Below are 22562 nucleotides of genomic sequence, written 5' to 3' on the forward strand. Positions count from 1 at the left end.
ATTAATCCTGAATATATTCAATAGAAATTAAAGTTTGGCAGCTGTGAATTAATTTGTCCTTAAAGATAAGGTGGGTTTCTAGTTTTAAAATAAAAGAAAGTGATTTTGCATACTTTCAACGTTTATTTTCATGTATGATCCCACTTATGACATTTTCCCTACCAACAAAAGCTTTAGGAGTTCAGAGAAGCCCTTTAGGAGTTCTTTAGCTCGGAGAAGCAAGGTAACTAAGGAAGTTGGAAGGTTTCTCTAAGGAAGAAAGAATAATAGAAACCCTGAAATATGTGCATAACTTGGGCAGGGGACATTTGAGGAGCACGGGGGGAAAGGCCAAGAAGGTCGAGTTGACCTTAGCACTTTGGGGGGACATTGAGGACACCAGCATAATTCAATTAGAGAAATAGTGAGAAAAAAATGTGAACAGAAAGACTGGAGTCAGATGGTGCAGGGGCTTGAATGGAAAATAGAAGAGTTCAAAATGAATTCTGTAGAACAAAAAGGTCTTGAAGCAGGTGTACAATACAACCTAAGAAATATCTTAAATAAGTTTAAGTCCTATAATCAAACTATATTCCTAGGTCTAATTACCAAAACTGTGACAATAAGGCCAAAAATAAAAATATTCTTTCAACTCATCTCTAAATCAAAGTATATTAACATAACATATCCTTAACATTCATGCAGGATTGACCCCAGAGTTTTACATGAAACTCAGTTGTCCTCTTGCTCTCTCCCATACACACACACACACACACACACACACACACGTGTGTGCGCGCTGTAAGTTTAGAACATATATTCTGACTTAGATACCAGAGTAAGGGGGGCAACATATATTTTATATGGAAAAGGGGAACAATACTGAAAACCTATGTTCCATACACTATTGCAGGAACTTTCTTCACACTAATCCCACAGCATAGTTCCTAATACACCCATTTTACAGATGCATACATGAAGACTCAGAGAAGTTAAATAATTTTTAGAAGTCACATCAGTAGCAAGTATATAGTCAAAATTCTAACCCAAGTCTAACAGACTAAATCCAAGCTCTAACTATCCAAGCTCATGCTACACAAAGTATCCAGGGTCTGATCAGGGAAAAATAGAGACAGTGGACCAATCTTTTCGGCTCTCACCTCCCCTTGTGATGTATGCCCTGTACCCCACACATGTCATCACTCTCTACCTAACTCAACTCTCATTTCTAAAGAGCCTCTTTAAGCTGTGCCTTATTTAAATCTCAGTAAGATGATAGCTTGATATTCCAGGGGTTTTACATCTATCGAAGCTGATGATCAAAAAGCCTCCAGAGAATTCCCAAAGATATTTTTACCGATTCATTCAAATATATGAGTACCTTCACAAGCCAGCACTGAGCTAGAAGACACAGTTCCTGCCCTCAAGGGCCTAGGGGCAGACAAGAGTACCACTGGCAGAGAGAACTGCTATAATTCAGAGAATGAGCCAGGCAGTGTGAAAAGGGAAACTTTTAGTAGGGTGCCTATTATCATAGTCATCTTTCTTTTGCTGCTGCAGACACAGCATCTCCAACTTAACAGAAATACCACCGTCTTTTCCCTGAAAAGAGGAAATCTGTCATCAAGTCACCCTCATTTGCTCAATTACAAAGTCTTTATGTAATATTTGTTTGATTGTTCCAGTGTAGATTAAGGAAACATCACAATTAAGAAAAACCCTCAGTTACTTCAAAAAAAAACTTACCTAAATGCCTTTTATATGCTTATTACTAACAGGCTTAACATCTTAAACTGTTAGTCAATTTTCCTCTTGACCACCCTAGGAAACACAGGAAAGTTAGATGAGCCCCCTAAAAGATTTAGGAGTAATTAAGAACACAAGTCTTACACAGACATACTAGAGAATGGATTTGAGGATACGGGGAGGGGGAAGAGTACGCTGGGACAAAGTGAGAGAGTGGCATGGACATATATACACTACCAAACGTAAAATAGATAGCTAGTGGGAAGCAGCTGCATAGCACAGGGAGATCAGGTCGGTGCTTTGTGACCACCTAGAGGGGTGGGATAGGGAGGGTGGGAGGGCGGGAGAAGCAAGAGGGAAGAGATATGGGAACATATGTATATGTATAACTGCTTCACTTTGTTATAAAGCAGAAACTAACACACCATTGTAAAGCAATTATACTCCAGTAAAGATGTTTAAAAATTAAAAAAAAAAAGAACATAAGTCTTAGAGGGAATAGAATCTGAGTTTGAATCTCAGTTCTATTCTTCTAGTTTCCTGACTATGACAGGTTATTTTACTTCACTAAGCCTCAGTGTTTTCATCTGTGTAACGGGGATACTACTACCTACCTCTGATTTGTTTTAAGAATTGAATGTGATGATGTAAAATGTTTAGGCCGAAACACAGTAAACACACAAGTGGTACCTATCATTCTAAGTAGAAAACATGTTCAACTGACACAGGCTTTCCCTCCAACTTATCAGAAACAACACAGATAAATATTTTCACTATTGTGACACACTACATTATCAGCTGGAAGTTAAGAATTTCAATTCCAGCTTGCCAAATATACTGAGAACTGAACATCCATTTTTATGTTGATATGTTAAAGGGAGAGAACACGTGCCTCAAAAGTCTTGATTCCACCAGTGGCAGTACTAGTCAGTACTAATCATGTGGCTCTATAAATATCAGTTCCTTATTCTGTAAACTGAAGGATTCAAGTACTTATCCAATAGAAGTAGTGTTGAAATTAAATGAAATAATGTCCTGGAACAAAATAATCACTCAAGTGTCAGTTTCCTTTACACAACACCTAGCATCAGAAACTTAGGCAAGAATTTCACCAACTTCATATGACTGTAGAAATAGCCTTAGCTTCTAACACCTTAAGCATTTGTTTTCAAGTATCAGTTAAGATTAGCGATTTCAGAGTTAAAAAAATTCTCCTTGAATACCAGTTGTTTATTTATTTATGCATTTTTCACCAAATTAAGAGAAAGCATTAATAAAAATAAACGTATCACATCTATTTTTCCTATTAAAATTTTTTATTTTTGTCCCTTTGCTTTTAACAAGAGATAGTTACTCTCACCAGCAGGAAAACATACCTTCACAAGAGTAAATCATAAGTATATATAAAGAATCACAAAATATAATTTCCCCCCAAAATGCTAAGAGAAGGCAAGGAAATGAGATTCAACATCTCCTGAAATGAAGTCTCACATTTCACTACCTATGCTACTCCTTTTAATCAACTCCACATTCTTCCACTTCAGGGCTCCCATGATCACAGGGATGTGAGAATCCAAATACTCTTAACAAAAATCCTGAAGTTTCTGAAGAGAGAGAAATTCTCAGGAAACTAACTAGGAAAAAAAAAGAATCCTCTGGTTGGGCAATAGCTAGTTTCCACAGTTGATTTAGAAACCTTTAGCTAAACTTCTTGATTGGAAGCCTAATATTAAAATTTTCTTTTCCTGAAAACTAATTACATTATGTGAGTAAAATTATAACTTAATGAAAGATGAGAAGGAAAAGTGTTAGAGAAAAAAAAAAAAAAAAAAAACCAAAGTCTTCTTTCACAAATATTGAAGTGGGAGGGTTTAAGATTGTGTATCTCCTTAATTATTGTTCTTTATTATGCATACAGTTAAAGTTATAAAAGAAGAAAAAAAAACTGTCCATAGTCCTCTTCGTTAGTAAAAGAAGACTTCATTAAACTCATGATCTGAGATGGTTACCTGGATGGTCACCATTGCAATTTTTAGAATTTGTATGGCAAGTTTCCACGGTTTTCTACCTCGAGCCCAGAACTTCTCACAAGGATTCATGAAAAAAAATTTGAGTTTTCGCCTCATCTGGTCTTCTAATAGAAGCTCCTCAGAGGGAGATGTATGCTGGTTAAAAGTGCAGCGATTTTCTTCTTCATGAGAGCTGCAGCTACTTATAACAGCCTCAGGATTTGCCATCTCTAGGAGGAAAAAAAAAAAAAAAACCTGTAAATGAAGGCAACATCTATGTTCTTTGCTATTGCAGGATAGTTGATGAAGTCCAGACAAAAGATCAGCCTTCAAATAAGCACCATTGTTCTAAACTGCACCTTTGAAGGTCAATGGCACAGGATAGAAAGCCCAGAAATAAACCCAACACACCTATGGTCAATTAATCTATGACAAAGGAGGCAAGAATATACAATGGGGAAAAGACAGTCTCTTCAATAAGTGGTGCTGGGAAAACCGGACAGCTACATGTAAAAGAATGAAATTAGAACATTCTCTAACACCACACACAAATAAATGGATTAAAGACCTAAATGTAAGGCTGGAAACTATAGAATTCTTGGAGGAAAACATAGGCAGAACGCTCTTTGACATAAATCGCAGCAACATCTTTTTCAATCTGTCTCCTAGAGTAATGGAAATAAAAACAAAAATAAACGAATGTGACCTAATTAAACTCAAAAGCTTTTACACAGCAAAGGAAACCCTAAACAAGATGAAAAGACAACCCACAGAATGGGAGAAAATATTTGCAAATGATGTGGCCGACAAGGGATTAGTCTCAAAAATTTACAAACAGCTCATGTGGCTCAATATTAAAAAAACAAACAACTGAATCAAAAAATGGGCAAAAGACCTAAACAGACATTTCTCCAAAGACATACAGATGGCCAAGAGGCACATGAAAAGATGCTCAACATTGCTAATTATTAGTGAAATGCAAATAAAAACTATAATGAGATATCACCTCACATCAGTCAGAATGGCCATCATTGAAAAATCTACAAGCAATAAATGCTGGCTGTGGAGAAAAGAGAACCCTCCTACACTGCTGGTGGGAATGTAATTTGGTACAGCCATTATGGAGAACAGTATGGAGGTTCCTTAAAAAACTAAAAATAGAGCTACCACATGATCCAGCAATCCCACTCCTGGGCATATATCCTCAGAAAAACACGGTTAGAAAGGATACATGCACCCCAATGTTCACTGCAGTGCTGTTTACAATAGCCAAGACATGGAAGCAACCTAAACGTCCATTGACAGATGAATGGATTAAGAAGATGTGGTACATATACACAATGGAATATTACTCGGTCATAAAAAAGAATGAAATAATGCCATTTGCAGCAACATGGATGGACCTACAGATTATCATACTAAATGAAGTCAGACAAAGAAAGACAAATATCATGTGGTATCAGTTATATGTGGAGTCTAAAAAAAATGATAAAATGAACTTATTTACAAAACAGAAACAGACTCACAGACATAGAAAACAAACTTAGGGTTACCAAACGGGAAAGGTGGGAGAGATGGATAAACTAGGAGGTTGGGATTAACATATACACACTACTATATACAAAAGAGATAATCAACAAGGACCTACTGTATAGCACAGGGAACTCTACTCAATATTCTGTAATAACGTATAGGGGAAAAGAATTTGAAAAAGAATAGATATAGGTATATATATGACTGAATCACTGTGCTGTGCACCTGGAACTAACACAACATTGTAAATCAACTATACTCCAATATAAAACAAAAAAACTTTTTAAATAAAAAATAAAAAGAATGTGGTTACAATTACAAAAAATGAACTGCACTTTTGATGCTTACAAAATCAATTAGAACATAGCACGTCATTTTTCTTTTTGTTTCAGTTACTGAGTGAATTTTTACCCAATTGAAAACAACCAAATTCAAGGGCTGCTATTAATAAAAGACTATATGTACCTATATAGAGTATGTTATATGCTTTCTGCCTCATTCAGTAACAGGTATAGTTAGAGCAGGGTGTCCTGAAAGCACTGGTAAGGTGTCAGAGAGTAGGCTGGACTCAGAAATTATACGCAAAATTTTGTAGATATATGGATATGGCCACTTTTCCTGGGAAGATACTTACAGTTTCATCAGATTATCAAAAAAAATTTTTTAAACCATTGAGTTAAAGGTAAAAGATGTGATGAAGAGCAGGGGTCCCCAAGCCCCGGGGACCTGTTAGGAACCCGGGCCACACAGCAGGAGGTGAGCGGCGAGCAAGCAATTGAAGCTTCATCTGCTGCTCCCCATCGCTTACATTACCGCCTGAACCATCTCCCCCTCCACTCCAGTCCATGGAAGAATTGTCTTCCACGAAACTGGTCCCTGTTGCCAAAAAGGTTGGGGACCGCTGATGTAGAGAACCAGATCCTGTTTGGTTTCTAATCCTGGTTCTACAATGTGACACTTCTGTGACCTTAGGCAAGTCACTCAGCCTGCCTGAGCCTCAGTTTTCTCTTCTGCAAAACGGGAATAAGAATATCTACCCTCATGTGTTTCTAGTGAGAAAATGTAAATAAAACCCTTGCATAGGGTCTAACACTAAACAAGCAGCCTCACTTTCCCTACAGCCCCAGCAGACAGAGCAGCTTCTTAAACAGCCAACAAGGTTCTTAAGAGACAGTGTGAGCTTCAGGGGACTTACAAAGGAGGTCTGAAAAGGAGAACTCAGAATCTCAATTTAAGTCCAAGTCCCGATCAGCAACATCACTTGTATTAGCTTTTTATTGAAAGTCTTAGAGTTATGTAGCACATTTTACTTTTCACTTCATACTTTTTTTTTTTAAATCCCTTTGCAAAGGATGGGGTTGGTTTTATTGTCTTCATAGTCAGCTTATCCAAAGTGATAAAGAAGTTACTCCAGAAACTGGAAACTGTCTTGGATTTTCCCTCAGGCTAATATTGATATTATGGAAACTTGTTCAAAATAAAATACCCCAAACCACCATAGAGAGTAGAGTTCTTTTTTATAGAATAGAAAGGCTGGCTCTGTTTGATAGTTTTACTATAACTTCTACTCAGAGATTGGGATGGGGTGGGGGGAGGATTCAAACTGTACTAACACAATATCTAACAAGTCACTGTTTAGGTGCTTTCCAAGTCTAGAATCCGACATCTGCTTCTGAAATCAAACATTCTTAGCAAACCCAACATCTCCAAACAATAGATATTGGCTATAAAAACTATCCATGGGGAAGGTTTTAAAATTCTTGATGAATGAAAAGGTTAATAAGGATAGGGACTTCCCTGGCAGTCCAGTGGTTAAGACTCCGTGCTTCCACTGCAGGGGGCTGGGGTTCGATCCCAGGTGGGGGAACTAAGATCCCACATGCCTCGCAGACAAAAAAAAAAAAGAAAAGAAAGAAAGAAAAAAGGATATTGCTGAGTCAATAGAGCATGAAACATTTACAGTAGCATATGCAGTACCTTCAAAATGAAATAATTATGATAGCACTCACTAAAGTATGGCTGGTGTGTGTGTTAAAATGCCTGTCAAAGTCCGAGTACAATAACTCATAGATAAAGACATAGGGAGAGAAAAAAATTAATCCCTTAGGATTTTCATTCAAGAACATTTTATTGCCTTCTTCAAAAAGGTATATTTTTCACCAGCATTTAAGGAGACTTTACCTATGGGATTTATAAGGAAGATGATTCACGCGAGTTCATGGAAACTCGCATATGAACAGTAACATAATAATGAAGCTCTTAATAATACAGCATGTTGGTGAATGACAGCTTTGAGGTCACATTCAGCCCTTTGTATTTTGATACAGGTAAAATTACACTGTAAACAAACTAGCCACACGCCGTGTCACAGTAACCCACAGGAACAAAGAGAAAAAGAGCCAACCACAATTAATTTATTCAGCACATCGCACCAAGCTGTCCCGAACCGTAAGATGTCTCATTCACAAGGACTGACCGCTAAACTCGCTGCAAACCTTAGTTTACCGTCAGAGAAGCCCTTCTGAAGGTGCACTTTAAAAACTGAGACTGTCCAGACCCCTAGCCGCTGACGGAGTGTCGCCCAACACTCCTGCACACCCACCCGGGGCGCAGCGCAGGATGCAGGGTCGGTGGAGACGCGGGTCAGGAAAGTCTCTCCGCGATACTATATCTGGTCTTAGAATCTACAAACACACAGAGGTTCCTTATTCACGGCGAGGAGGGGCTTAACTGGAATGAACTGCAGAAAACTAAAGAAAACCGAGGAATACGTGTAAAGAGTAAAAGCCTCACAGTTGACGACAGGGACGCGAGCTCCTTACACGACCCGAGCCCGGCTGGAAGCTGCTTTCGCCCAGCGCAGGGACGCCGGCTCTGGGCCCCAGGTCCATCCTCCCCCTACCCTCTAATAAAGGGACACTGAGTCAAGTCTGGCTTGCACAGTCTGGCCGTGCAACCTGCAGAGTGTCTCCGAGCCTCCCCCCCCCGCCCCCCGGCCACCCCCTTCCCAGGCCTCCCAGGCGAGGCCCCGCCCACAGGTGGCTTCCCGGGGTTGGGGGGATGGTGGCGCGGCAGGGTCTCCCGGCGCCGCAGCTTGAGTCCCGGCTACCCCGGGCGGGGGGCGCCGCCACTGACCTTGGGCGGGAGGCCGAGGGGGCGCGGGGCCGAACCGCCGCAGCTCGCACCCCGCTCCCACCTGTGTCCCCTCCATGACGCCGCCGTCCGGGGCCCGACCCTCCCGCCGTGTCTCACCGACGGCTTGAGACGTCGCGGGCTCTCCCTTCGCGCCGCGGGCGCCGTTCCCGCGACACCTGATGCCTCCGGGCGCTTCGGGGCTCGGCTCACCTGCGGCCGCGGCGCGCGAAGGGGGAAGCTGGGCGCCGGCTGGTGAGCGTGGGGGCGGCCTTCTGTCCGCGGCCGGTGAGCAGCCCTAGAAGCCTCTGAGGCTCAGCTCGGCCCGGGGCCCGACGTGAGCCCGGCGGTCGGGAGCCGCCGCCCTTGGCATCCTCCCTCCTCCGGCCTATTGAACCCGTGACCCTCCGCCGCAGCGCTCCGCTCCCTTCCACGCCCTTTCTGGAGCCGTCTTTCAGGACTTGAGGCGGAGGAGGCCGCCTGAAGGAGCCCGGCGCTGTCGCCGTTCTCTGGGCGCCTCTCTCCCTTCGCTCCCCTCGCTGTACCCGTAAGGCGACCCGCTCCACCCTCCTCGGGTTTCTCGGGCTGCCCAGGAGCTGCGGACCCGGGAGGTGCGAGTGCGTGAGTTCCCGGCTTCCACTCTCTGCTCGCGGGGTTAAAAGAGACAGGCTGGAGGTAAAGTGCCTGGAAGCGGGTGAGCGCGCAGTCCTCTCCTTCAGCCTTCTACGTTTTGTATACAAAGAAATCAGGAAGGGTAAGATTTTTCAAGCATGAGCCTTGTACCCTCTCTAGGCCTTCCAGTTTGGGAGAATTGCTATGAAATTAGTGGACTGTTGACTAGACTCTTCTAGACTGAATCCCGGGTCTGAAAGAGCCCTGGGAAAGCTCTTAAAACAAATGTGACTGGAAACACTCGAAGTAAAGGTTCTTTGCTTGGCCAGACTGCGGTCAGGCTTCTGAATCCTTCTCTTAGGCTCACGTGTGCACTTTCTTGTAAAATCCGCTTTTAGCAAGAACCCTGCTAAGTCAGTCTAACTTGAACCACCCCACACCCCTCCCACCCCTCCAATATGTGATCAGGTTCCTCGCCTTTCACCACTCCCCAGGTGATGTCTGATCATCCTGGCCCTTTTTCAGCAAGAATCCTGCAAGGTCAGTGTAGCCAAAACTCCCCTTAGCCCTATTGTTTTCTTTGAGTAATTTTCCGTCCTTTGACCCCTAACCTACAAATTCCCACTTGCCCATGCTATATTAGGGGTTGAGCCCCATCTCTCTCCTCCACTGTAAAATCCCATTGCAGCGGTCCTTGTAACTCTCTGAATGGACACTTTAATAAGTGTCACTGAATATTTATTTAAGAGTAGATCTCCAACCATAACCTTTTTTTCATAAATTCTTTTTTTTTTTTAATTAAACTCATCAGGAATAGATCAGGAACTTTGATTACTTTTAATGACAACCAATTTGGATTTGTTTTCATTGATTTCTTTCTTTCTTTTTTTGGCCATGGGCAAGTTTGTAAAGGTCACTGAATTTCCATAACAGGTAATTACTCAGATTATATCAAGAGCTTTTAGATATTTTACAAAACCTTTTCCAAATCCTAAACCAGGATAATTGGTGTGGATACTTTATAAATGGGAATATCTTTTCTTGCAATGGGGTACAAGAGTTTTATGCTGTTCATAAACCTGAATTCCAAGTGCTGTGAACAAGGTAGTCAAAAGTGTATAATTGGCACATTCAAACCTCAGGTGCAATTTGGAAAATGTAATTTAATCTCTTATGCCCATATGCCTCCACATGATTTAATACTATCTCCTTACCATAACAGTGATGGTGGGAGTTTGAAATGCTTGATTGTTCAGGAACAATCTGAACTTTAGAAAGGTTTGCAGGCATAAGTGATGGCCCTAGTTAGAGCTGAGTTAAGTAGACTGGTGAATAGAAAAAGCCAGGCGTCAGACAGCTGGGGGCCCACATTCCCTTCTATGACACCTACTGCCTGACCTCAGGGAATTACTTAACCTCTCCACCTTCCCCGGTTCCTTCCGGGTATAATTTGCCTAAAAAAAGGAATGATGAATTTTAATTAATTGGATGCATGTAAAGCACCCATTGCTGTGCCTGGCATATTTTTGGAAAATCTAAATTAATGAAAAAATCAACTATGTTCATGGATTGCAAGACTCAGTATTATTAAGATGTCAGTTCTCACCAAGTTCATTTATAGATTCAACCCAATCTCAATCAAAATTCCAGCAAGCTGCTTTATGCATATTGACAAGCTAATTCTAAATTTCTATGGAAATGCAAAGAACCTAGAATAACCAAAGCAATTTTTAAAAATAAAGGCAGGAGACTTTCTTGGTGACGCAGTGTTTTGAGACTCCATGCTCCCAATGCAGGGGGCCTGGGTTCGATCCCTGGTCAGGGAACTAGATCCCACATACATGCTGCCAACTAAGGAGCCAGTAAGCCACAACTAAGGGGCCAGTGAGCCGCCACTAAGGAACCCACCTGCTGCAACTAAGACTTGGCACAACCAAATAAATACATTAAATAAATAAATAAATATTAAAAATAAGGACAAAATTGGAGGACTTACCCTACCTGATTTCAAGACTTATTATAAAGGTCTTTAAGCATGACAGCTTGGTGTTTATGAAAAGAGACATATAAAAATAAAATGGAATGGAACAGACTAGTGGGTCCAGAAATAGATTCCTACATAGATACAGTCAATTGATTTTTGACAAAGGTGCCAAAACAATATAAAGGGGAAAATTAAACCTTGACAATCATCATAGTGATATTATTGGCTCAAAGCAATATACTGACATCAAGTCAAAAGGAAGACAGGAAACCTTGACATGCAGAGTCAAAAATTAATGTCAACTTTTCTGGAAGCATGACAGGAACATATTAGAAACAGTTAATATCTAAGCAGTCCATCTTGCTTGTAATTTTTGTCATGTTATAAATTGTGTTATTGAGCACTTTTACAAATAACATAAATAGTAATATGTTTAATATATATTTATATAATTAATTTTAGTATATATGTATATAATTAATAATTATATACATAGAATACGTTGTGCTAATCCTGTGGATGGTATTTCAAGAAATGACATTTTGCAAGCGAAATAGCTTCATAAATTGGTGATTTCAACATATTTCTATGTAACACTATTGATCTTGCTAGGAGGTCCAAGTGTTACATTGTTTGAACATTATCTAATCCTGTTTGCTGCATTTTCCAGATCACTGAAGTATATAGTTCTTTGTAAAACAGACCAAATATTTTCATTGTGAAAACAGTAAATGAGCTTATAAAAAGCAACATATGCCCTAATGCCCAATCTGATAATACTTTTACAAGCACTTTTAACAGCTGAACCAACATCAAATACAGAATAAGAGGAATTTTCTCTCATTTGTCACAAAACAAAGATCAAATCTATTGGATAAGTCTATTAATGTTGTATGTGTTTTAAATTGTCATTTGAAGAATAACTTTTTAAATATTAAATATTTTTGCTTTTTATCTTTAAAAATGATTTTTATTTAGAATTTATTTTGCATTAATGCTTCCCTTTTTTAATGATTTTTATTAGGAAATATCTGTAACAGGTAGCACGTAACTGAAATATACCATCTTGTCCAACATATTGGTTCATAAAAATAATAAATGACACTTTTATTATTATATTTTTTAAAACAGAAAGAAACTTCTGGAACTTTTAGTATAACCCTATAATAAATAATAAATTGCTTATTATGTTTACTCATTATATTTTAAAAACATGTAAAAAAAAGTTATGAAAAATGCAAAATAAGGTATTATTTCAGGAATTCCATTTTTTTTCTTTTTGTTCCTTAATCTCAAAGATTGATTTCTTTTGGGAATTTGGAAACACTACTACAATAACCAATGAATCCCTACAGCATTCTTGGTAACTGATGGATGGAAGAGAGCTTTTTTCACATCTTTATCTTCTTGCCATCTCAAAAATCCTGTCTGTTTCACAGTAACATAGGGCAGCTGAGAGTCTTAGGTAGCATGAGTATTAAGTCATGCTATGTCAATCCAAAATATTTCTTACCTTTCTTTTTACATCTGTGCCATTCATCTTCTTTACCCCTTAATTCCTCCTCTTTTTTTAAATTAAAATGTTTATTTATTCAATACGTATATATTCAAGTATTTCTTGAGGACCTCCTAAATTCTAGTAAGAGTATTAGGTACTATGGATAGGAATATGAATAAAACACACTTCCAGCTCTTAAAGATCTTAAAGTCTAGAAGACAATTTTTTTTAACTGAGAAAATTTCAAATACAGAAAAGTACAAAAAACAAAAAAAATATTAATCTCACTCAATATCCACAACCTCAAATGCAACAAATTTTACATTTTATTTTGTTTCCAGTCTTTTTATCTTATAAGAAATAAAACATTGTAAAATTAACAATCCCTCCCCTAATGGAACCTTCTGTCATGAATTGGTGTGAATCATCTCAATAGTTCATTTGTAATGTTTTTCTTACATACATGTACCCATAATAAACAGAAATAGTTTATGCATGTTTTTGTTCACAAAGATGGCACTGCTCTGCACGTAGTCTTCAACATTTACCTCACTATTTTCTGAGCTATATCCATTCAAGTTTGTTTATTTTAGCAGTTTTATGGCAATTTATTGACTACACCATAGCATTCTATCCATTTCCCTACTAATGGACATTTAGGTTGTTTCCATCTTTTGCCATTACAAAAAAATTCTACAGTGAACATCTGTGAACCATTTCCTCACGCATGTGTGTAAGAGTTCCTCTAGGGTAAATATCCAGGAGTAGAATTGCTGGATTATAGGATATATACATTTTCAGTTTTAATAGCTACTGCTCAATTACTCCCCAAAGTGCTTGTTCCAAACTATTTAATGAACAGTACATGGTGCACCTTCTATATGGCAAACATAGATTTAGGCACTGGGGATGCAGCAATGAAAAAGACAGAAACTTCTGACCTTGTAGAGTTTAGAGTTTAGCGGGCAAAAACAGTCAATGACTGTAATGAGTAAATTATAGAGTGTTTCAGAAGGTGATAAATACTATCAGAAAAAAATCAAGCAGAGAAAAGGGAATGAGGAGAAGTTGCCATTTTAAATATGGTGGCGGTAGGCCTCACTGAGAAGTTAACGTTTTAGCAAAAACATGAAGGAGATCTGGTTTAAGTGTTCCAGGCAGAGGGAACAGTCAGTGCGGATTAGGAGCCTGCCTAGTGTATTCGAGTAACCCAAGGAGGCCAGTGTGTCTGCAGAGGTGTGAGCCACAGGCAAGAGTGGTAGGAAATGAGCCTAGTAACAGGGGCCAGGTTAAGCTGGATCTTGTAGGCCATTGTGAGGACTTTGGACTTTGGCTTTTACACAGAGTGAAATGGGAGCCTTTGGAGGGTTTTGAACAGACGATTGGCATGATTTGACTTACGTTTTACAAGTGTATCCCTCTGATTGCAGTGTCGAAAATATATCCCAAAAGGGTGAAAGATGGAAGCAAAGGAGTCAAAGGATGACCATTGGGTTTTTGCCTGAGTAACCGTAAAAATGGAGTGGCCATCAGTTGAGGTGAAGAAGACAGCAGGATGAGCAGGTGAGTGGAGAGAATCAGGAGTTCAGTTTTGAACATGTGTTTGAAATGTCTGTTAAGTGCTTTGCAGACTGTCTGTTGGAGGCGACTTGATTTGGTTTTGTTTCCGTTTCTTTCGCAGACTGATGCTTATGTGAAATACAGTACAAATAAATTGCTAGAAAATGCAATAAAGACATTTAGAATACAAACCAGTTTTGTTCATATGTAACATAAAACAGTTACTCTATTAAAAATGCTAGAAAGTCTTTAAGCACTTTCAATTTCTGTACTTCTTTTGTTGTAGACAGGTAGCAAATATTTCGTGGAGGGGTAAACTAGAAACAAATATCTCCTGGCTGGTTCTGATCTGAGGGGCACACGTTGGATAACTCTGTATTAGACATCTGAGTGGAAATGTCTAGCAGACAGTTGAGTATTCAGACCTACTTTTAATTGTCACCAAATGGCGGAGGCAATGTCTATCATTCACTTTGAACAGAATTTCAGATAATTTTAATTCAACAACTGTTCATTGAGCATGTACCATGTTTGAGGCACTGTGCTGGCCTTTTTAATGGCAGTACTGTGGGGAAGGAACAGATTAAGATCTGTGGGTAGTCTGGATAGGCTAATAATCTGGCATCCCTTCATACTAATATTCTTTAAAATTGTATTTTACCATATATCTAGTGGAAATAGGGAAAAACTGATTTCCGCTAACAAACATGTATACTCTTTCTGTACATTTGAAATAACGTATTAAACACAATTTTCTAAACTAGTTATTTCTAAATAAATTGTTATTGGGAACATATTGAACTGTTCAAAATTTAAATATTAAAACTGGCTGAACTCAGGGGTGGCAACATTGCCTTTTGTTTAAACCTTGTGATTTGTACCCTCATATGGCAAAAATATTCAACATAGATTTTATTTCAAATCTGAAACTGTCTACTTGGTGGAGGGAAGCATCAATTTTATCTCTGTCCTGGTATGTACAAAGTCCCCTGTGGAAACCTGAACTAACTGACAACGTATTTCCAATTCACTACGGGGAAGTTTCATCTCTTTTGAAGAATGCCATTTACGGCAGCAGTGTGGTTGCTCTCACCCTTTATCTGACTTGTCTCTGAGGGAAGCATTACTAACCCATATTTTGCAGATGTAAAACTGAGGTATAGAGAGTTTAACAGCTTGTCTGATGTTACTTATCCAGAAAGTGACAAATTTAGGCTCCAACATAATTTTCTAACTTTATTACCATTAGGACACTTTAAATAATACTGTCCTTAATCATTATACATGTAGAACTGATATTTCACTGTCTCTTTTTTTTTTTAAATATGTGTCACTTATTTATTTATTTATTTATTTATTTATTTATTTATTTATTTATTTATTTATTTTTGGCTGCGTTGGCTCTTCGTTGCTCTGTGCGGGCTTTCTGCAGTTGAGGCGAGCCCTCGGAGGCTACTCTTTGTTGTGGTGTGCAGGCTTCTCATTGTGGTGGCTTCTCTTGTTGCAGAGCATGGGCTCTAAGCACACGGGCTTCAGTAGTTGTGGCCTGCGGGCTCAGTAGTTGTGGCTCACGGGCTCTAGAGCGCAGGCTCAGTAGTTGTGGCGCACGGGCTTAGTTGCTCTGCAGCATGTGGGATCTTCCTGGACCAGGGCTCGAACCCTTGTCCCCTGCATTGGCAGGCGAATTCTTAACCACTGCGCCACCAGGGAAGTCCCCCCCATTTCTTATTGAAGTTTTAGTTCATTTTTTTTCTAGAATTGCCACAATTGGTCCTCTCCTCCAATAGCTAAAGCTTTGTTCCCAGGTCAGACTTTTTTGTCTATTTTCTCATTTCTGAAGCTGAGTACTCTTCTGGGATGCTCCTCAGTTCCTCATGTAGTAGGTTATGATAGTTTCCCCAAGCACTGTGCAAACATGTCATATTCCCAGCAACTTGGGGCTCAAACAGAGATGCTTCCTTCTCTCCCACCCTCTCTCGCTCCCAGGCATACTGATGCAGACAAACAAAAGGCATGAAGATTCCTATTCAGGGTTCTCAAGCCCTAGTTTCTGAACTAACTCTTATAAAAAAAAATTCTTAAAAGGGGTGAGGGAGTCAAGCACTAAAGTAATAAGTAGTAAAAAGCCATCTCATATTTAATTTGTCAGATTACCCTTCTGTAAACCCAATCTAAAACTTATCAAGATGTCCTTAAATCATCAAAGAAGTATCTTCAGTAACAGCTTCTTGACTCATTACATTTTCACTCAACTAATAAAACTAAAACTAATTTTTAAATATCTTCAAATTTCAGGCAAATTTAACTCAGCATCCCCTGGAAGAGCATAGAAGTGTTCACTACCCACCATGGGGATGTTTTGTTTCTGACCACTCCCATGAAAGAACGGATGTTGGGTCATTCATTTATAATTTGAATTTGTAAAATGAAGAAATTACTAAACATTTTCCATTTGATTTCTAAATTTCTTGGTATCGGGATTTATGACTCATTCCTCCAAATGGACATCCCTTTGTTGTGTCTGTAAAGATGATTTGGTTTGTCACCCAAGTCACAAGGTCATAATATTACTTCCTTAAATCTGACTGCAATGGATTATGAATCTTTTTAAGAAAAGGAAATTCTTTGGAAGAATACAAAGAAATTTTTGTTAGAGAGCTCCTTCTAGATTTGCTATCAAGAACAGTCAATCAATTAAATGATTCAACATATATTAAATACCCATGTCAGATACTGTGCTAAGCAATGGAGATAGAAAGGAATGAGACACCATCCCTGCCCTAAAATCCAGTGGGGGGACCTCCATATCAACAAGCCATTGCAACACAATGTAATACTTGCTCTAATGGAAAAACAGAGAAAAAAATGACTAATTCTGTTGGGTGTCTGGATGGCTTTCAGAGAGGATGATATTTGAGTTGGGTCTTGAAAAATAAATAGGAGCTCACCAAATAATGAAGGGCAAGGCATCTTTAAGAAGCAGTCAAGGGCTCTGCATAACCAGAGCTCCGCCATCTCTCATCCTGGGACACACAAACCCCTCGGGCCTGTGCAGCAGAATGCCAGGAGCTGTGGAAAGTCACAGGATGAGCATGTCACAGCTGCCTGAGGCTTCTTTGAGTTTATTCAATTTTATGTCAGTTTTAGTTAATAGTAATTTTAGACATTTCTTCCCAGTTTATTGAGATACAATTGAATAAGGATTTTAGACATATTAAAAAATGAAAACAAACATGAACACATTGTGGAGCAGAATACAAAAACCTCATGAATTCTTTGTATGAAACAAATATATCTCAGTTGCAGAAGTCTATTTCAAGCTGTAACCCCTCTTACTATCAGCCTGTTACGAACCCCCAGCCCCTATGGTTTCATGCCTCTCAGCTCTTAAGGGGTTCAGTTGAGAAACACTGCGCTAAAACGTGGGTTGAGTTGAGGCGAGAGGCAGGAAGTGAGGTTAGAAACATAACTCATTATCTTCCAGATATCTTTAAGGTATCCTTCAGAACCCTATTTGTACAGGGTTTCATATGCCAGATTGAAATACGTAAACAGGGTGATAACAGGATTGAATCTCTGTTTCAGAACACTCCATGGCACCGTAGCAAATAAATTAGAGAGGAAGAGGCAGAACAAGTCAAGAGACCATTATTACCACCTAAAATAAGTCAGAGGCAGTGAAGATCGCTAAGAAGAAATGGATTATTTGAGAGATAATTTAGAAAAGGAAAATGACAGGATTTGGTGACATGTTGACTGTGGGTGGTAGGAATCATGAATGACTCAGATTTCTTGCTTTGCAAAATAGTGGACAGTGGATACTATTACCCAAGGTAGAAAACAAAGAAGTTAAAAAAAGTTTCCCAAAGATACCTGAAAGACACGTGAAAGATAATAAGTTGATTTTTGCTTCTGCTAAATTGTGATACCTCTGGTATAGTAATTATTCATTCAATATCTTTATTCATTTATTCACTCAATATCTTTATTTAGCAACTACTAAACACCATGAACTAAGATAGACATGTTTGGATATATCCAAGAAATTCAGTGGAATTTCAAGTCTGGAATTTAAGAGATGTACTAGGCTGAGGGTATAGAAATGGAAGTCACCAGTATGTTTGGAGGATGGTTAAAGGTAAGGGGAATAGCTATGATGACTCCAGGAGAGTGCAAAGAGTAAGAAACGAAGACCAGGGCTGAGGCCAGGGGAAAACTAACCTGTCAGTGTCCGAAAGTGGAAGAGCCTGGCAAAAGGTTTTCACAATGTCACAATGATAAATCCTCCTCCCAGTTTTATTTTTTTAATGATTTCTTTAGTAACATTTATTTGCATTTTGCAAGCACAAATTCTTAAGATATTTGAAAGAATGTACATGATCTTCCTACACATCGTGTAAAATCATCTTATTTAGGGTCATTAAATTTCAGATATGTTATGAATCTATAAGCCTATTGCCAAATATTTTCGTTTAAATTGGGTGTAAAAAATTAATTTAGACCAATTACAGCAGTCAATTGAATTACTTTATTAAATTCTGCCAGATTACAAATTAGGCAGTTTTAATTATTTTTTAAAGGAGGGGAGGGCGGGTAACTGTTCAGGGAGATGAGCTTGACTGTAAGAATCCCATAGGACCCATAATCATAGATAAAATTAATTTTTGTTTTGCTGAGGGATTTAATCTTCTTACCTGAGATTCATACTGCCAGTTTGTCTCAAACTCTATACAAAAGTTATTTTAGCAAGAAAAAAATATAACACATGATAAGTTCTAGGATATCACGACACCCAGTCGAGCCGGATTTTCTCTCAGACGGGAATCTAGGGCAGGCTCCTGGGGCGGCCCCAGGTAGTAGCTGGGGTAAACAGAGCAGCAGCCCTAAATCTTCATCTCACCCTTCACTCTCTGCTGCTGCAGACTACACCCTAGAAGGGTTCTCCTTTGATTACGGTTGCTCTCGGTGCGAGGCATGGACTAAGCCTGACGGCCCTGGAGTCAGGCCAGGCTGCAGCCCTCGATACAACTCCCTTGCTAGGGGGAAACTGCGGACTTCGTTCCAGTTCGTGTCAGCATCATAGCAACCAATCACAAGCCTGCTCTGAAAGAGACTGTTAGGAAGCGGGCACTTTATTGGTGAGCCTGCTTTGTCAATCTCAGCAGAGGACTAGCCTCTTTTCTCTTAGCAACGGATGCGTCACGGCAACAGTCAGCCGGGGGAACTGCAGTTTGTGTTCTTGGGACTTGTTTTTCTGTGAGAGGAGAATCAAAATCCCATCTCCAGCTCCCGAAGGAATTTTTCTCCAGGGTATTGCAAAGAGGCTTCTTTTTCCTTCAGTTTAGCAGTATCAGGTAAGGGGAGCTCTGAGTGGGAAAGGAGGCTTGGAAAACAAGTATTTCACTTACTCTTTCAAAGGCGTTTGCATCACTCGCTGTGCCAGCGAGGTACTAGATGCAGTGAAGACTACAAAAATGTACAAAACTTTCTCTGCCTTCAAAGAACTTCCAGCCTAGCCAGGAGACAAAAATATCAACGAGAGAGCAGTTGACACTCTTTTAAGAACTTTGAGGGCAGGTACCTGTTCACAGGTTTTACATTCCCAGTACCTATCACATTGCCTGGCACATAGTAGAAACTCAATAAATACTGGGTGGATGGATGGGTGGATGGGTGGATGGAAAGGAAAACAGTATGATCCTGGTATAGGACATCAAAGAAGAAATGATTAATGTGAGCTGAAGTAATTAGATGACTTCAGGACTTAAGAAAGGGCTGGAGTATATGAAGAGTGAAGAAGATGAACAGGGGAACATTAGCCCTTTGAAAGTAAGGACTTGTCTTATTCCTCTATTGACCTGCAGGACCTGATTGCTGCTCAGTAATTTCTCTCTCCTTCTCCACAGTGTATGCTGAGTGCTAAATGAATTCACAACTGTCTTTCAGGCAGCTCTGAGTTTGGGGCCCTCTGCCTTTGCAGAAGCCTGGCATAATTAACTACAGTACAGCATGATTAGAAATTGTCAGGGGAAACAAGATTGTATCAGCCTGAGTGAGAAAGTTGCAGAGGCTTCAGAGAAAATGTCATATTGGAGTTGAGCCTTTAAGAATGAGTAAGATTTAAGCAAACAGAGAAATGTCTGCATCGTGTGGAGCAGGAGGGGTGGGGAAGGAAGGTCATTCTCCCCCTCGGTTTGGAGAATGGATAGTAATTCTGTGAGGCCGGAGTAGAACTGGAAGGGTAGGTGTGGCGAGGCAGACTGTGAAGGGTGTTAAAGGTGATGCTTACAAGTTTGGACTCTATCATGTTCTGCAAAGTCTGGTCTGTGGACCACTGGTGCAAGACTTCCTCATAGTGATTTTTAAAATGCAGTGTTCCAGGCTCACCCAGATCTGCAGAATTGCAGTGGAAGTCCAGGAAATTTGCATTTCAAATGAATTCCATTTCTGTACTACTGCAGGAGAATGCCTCTATGGATGATAGGGACCCACATTGTATTCCCTAGTATACAGGAAAGTGACTTGTTAAGATCTGCATTTTAGAAAGAGAACTCTGAAGGCATGCCCTGTGGGTGACTGTTCTGGTTGGAACAGAGGCAGGAAGGTAAACTAAATGTTCACGATCTTGTCGAAGGGTGGGGAGAGAGAAATCTGCGGTTAGAAAAAACTTACATGTTTATTTTTACTAACTGCTAATTGAAATGTATGCATTTGGTAACAAACCACGGTAGTATTAGCGGAACCTGTGACTTTGTCACCAAAAGAAATTATAACTCTTTTCATATATCATGGATGTTATAGATATATTATTTATGCTCATCACTTCTTCAAAATTAAGGCCGTAATTAGAACAACTGCTATATCTTATTTAATTTACTAATAAAGGAGCACATAAATTATTATTCCATAATTTTTAAAATAGTTTCATAACTGTATTTCAATATCATCTGTCTCCCTTGTAATCCCATGTTTTTATTTGATGCATGGGCTTCACCAGGCTGCCAAAGGGGTTCATGGCACAAAATAGTTAGGAACTCCTGGTAGAGAACAAGGTGTTGAAGGCCTAAGCCAGAGGATGCTATGGGAGAGGAGACCTTGGAATTCAGGGGATATTTCAAAGAGAAAAGTGATGATTTAGCATCCACTTAAATAAGTAAATATCTAATCTTAGAAAAGAATGGGAGTAGGTTATAAGGGGAGAAACAAGAAGAGAAGACTAACAAATATTGTAGGAACAGTTATCTCTGGAGGGTGGGTGTCGTGTCCTTCTCAGAAGATGGCAGAAGAACCCAGGAGAACCTTGAAGCTTAATCAGGGTCTTGGTGGAGATTGACCAAGAAGCAGCAGTTCTTGGAGACATTCTTACAAGAATCCCAAGACGTTAGTCTTGGATCTTATTTTAAATCTTTATTTAAAAAAAAAAAAAAAAGATGGGAGGCAAACATGATGAGCTTACAAATACTTTGGGAAGATAAAAGAGGATAAAGAGGATGACGGCCACCTAGACAAGGTCAGCTAATTGAAGAAGACTCAAGGAAGTAATACTTTCTTAGGAAGACACTAGGTGAAGATAAGGTACCAGTGCTACAGGTCTTAGAATTAAAGATCTCGTGGCTAGGAGTAAGTCACACACGCATACAGGTAACAAATGGGAGCATGTAAACAGGCGTGTGCAATACAGCAGAAAAGTGAAGTGAGGAAGCTAATAACTGTTTAAATCACTGCATTATGTCAGTTATAATTCGTATCACTTATCCCTTCATCTGCAGTAGTTATCCTCCTGAATAATAGAAGCCTCATAAAAAAACACAGTCACAAGCAGGTCTTGAAAGTTAGTTTGGAACCAGGTCATAGACAGCTCTGAATGCAATGTTCCTCATAGTCAGTGGAGTGACATTACAGGTTTTGAACTGTTACACGGAGCATTTACCCAGTACAGGTGTCCCTCATTATCCCCGGGGATGGGATTGGTTTCAGGCCCCCCGTAGATACCAAAATCTGAGGATGCTTATATAAAATGGTGTAGTATTTGCATAACCTACGCACACCCTCCTGCGTACTTTAAATCATCTCTAGATTACTTGTAATACCTAATACAATGTAAATTATATGCAAATAATTGTCAGTGCATGGCAAATTCAAGTTTTGCATTTTGGAACTTTCTGGAATTTTTTTCTCAATATTTTTGATCCAAGGTGGGTTGAATCCAAGATTGTGGAACCCACAGATGTGGAGGAGGGCCCACTGAACTCATTTCTTTTGTTACCCCCCTAACGTCTTTTGCTATTAAGTGTGGAAGGTAAAAAATGTGTCCTTTGGTAGACTGCTAGCAAAAAAGGTATTCTGGAATGGGTGAGTTAATTTGCAAAGAAAATAGATGGTTTTAATATCAACAATATTTAAATGGAATGCTTAAATATTTGTAAGTATTATCTTTCATAAATTCTGTTTTGAAATTCAATCAGCTATGGTGGCTTTGAAAACCAATTGTAGTACAAGCCCCTGTGGT

General features: G+C 39.4%; 2 protein-coding genes across 4 annotated transcripts in view; one reads left to right on the forward strand and one right to left on the reverse strand.

Moving 5' to 3' along the window:
* MCOLN3 (mucolipin 3) overlaps positions 1-8601 on the reverse strand; it is a 33511-nt gene extending 24910 nt beyond the window's left edge. The window contains exons 1-2 of the mRNA XM_036873511.1: positions 8520-8601; positions 3735-3964 (exon numbers count right to left, since the gene is read on the reverse strand). Of these exons, the coding sequence (XP_036729406.1) occupies positions 3735-3962 (228 nt within the window). The 5' untranslated portion in view covers positions 3963-3964; positions 8520-8601. The remainder of the gene's footprint in view (positions 1-3734; positions 3965-8519) is intronic.
* Positions 8602-9090: 489 nt separating this feature from the next.
* DNAI3 (dynein axonemal intermediate chain 3) overlaps positions 9091-22562 on the forward strand; it is a 103173-nt gene continuing 89701 nt past the window's right edge. For 2 of the 3 annotated variants that reach the window (XM_036870826.1, XM_036872276.1), the window contains exons 1-2: positions 9091-9153; positions 13924-14056. The gene's annotated coding sequence lies outside the window, so the exon portion shown is untranslated. Of the gene's footprint in view, positions 9154-13923; positions 14057-19347; positions 19408-22562 lie in introns of those variants that run through there. The other variant, XM_036871519.1, reaches the window with a different exon arrangement.

Source organism: Balaenoptera musculus, chromosome 1 (assembly GCF_009873245.2).
Source record: "Balaenoptera musculus isolate JJ_BM4_2016_0621 chromosome 1, mBalMus1.pri.v3, whole genome shotgun sequence".
Lineage (NCBI taxonomy): Eukaryota > Metazoa > Chordata > Mammalia > Artiodactyla > Balaenopteridae > Balaenoptera > Balaenoptera musculus.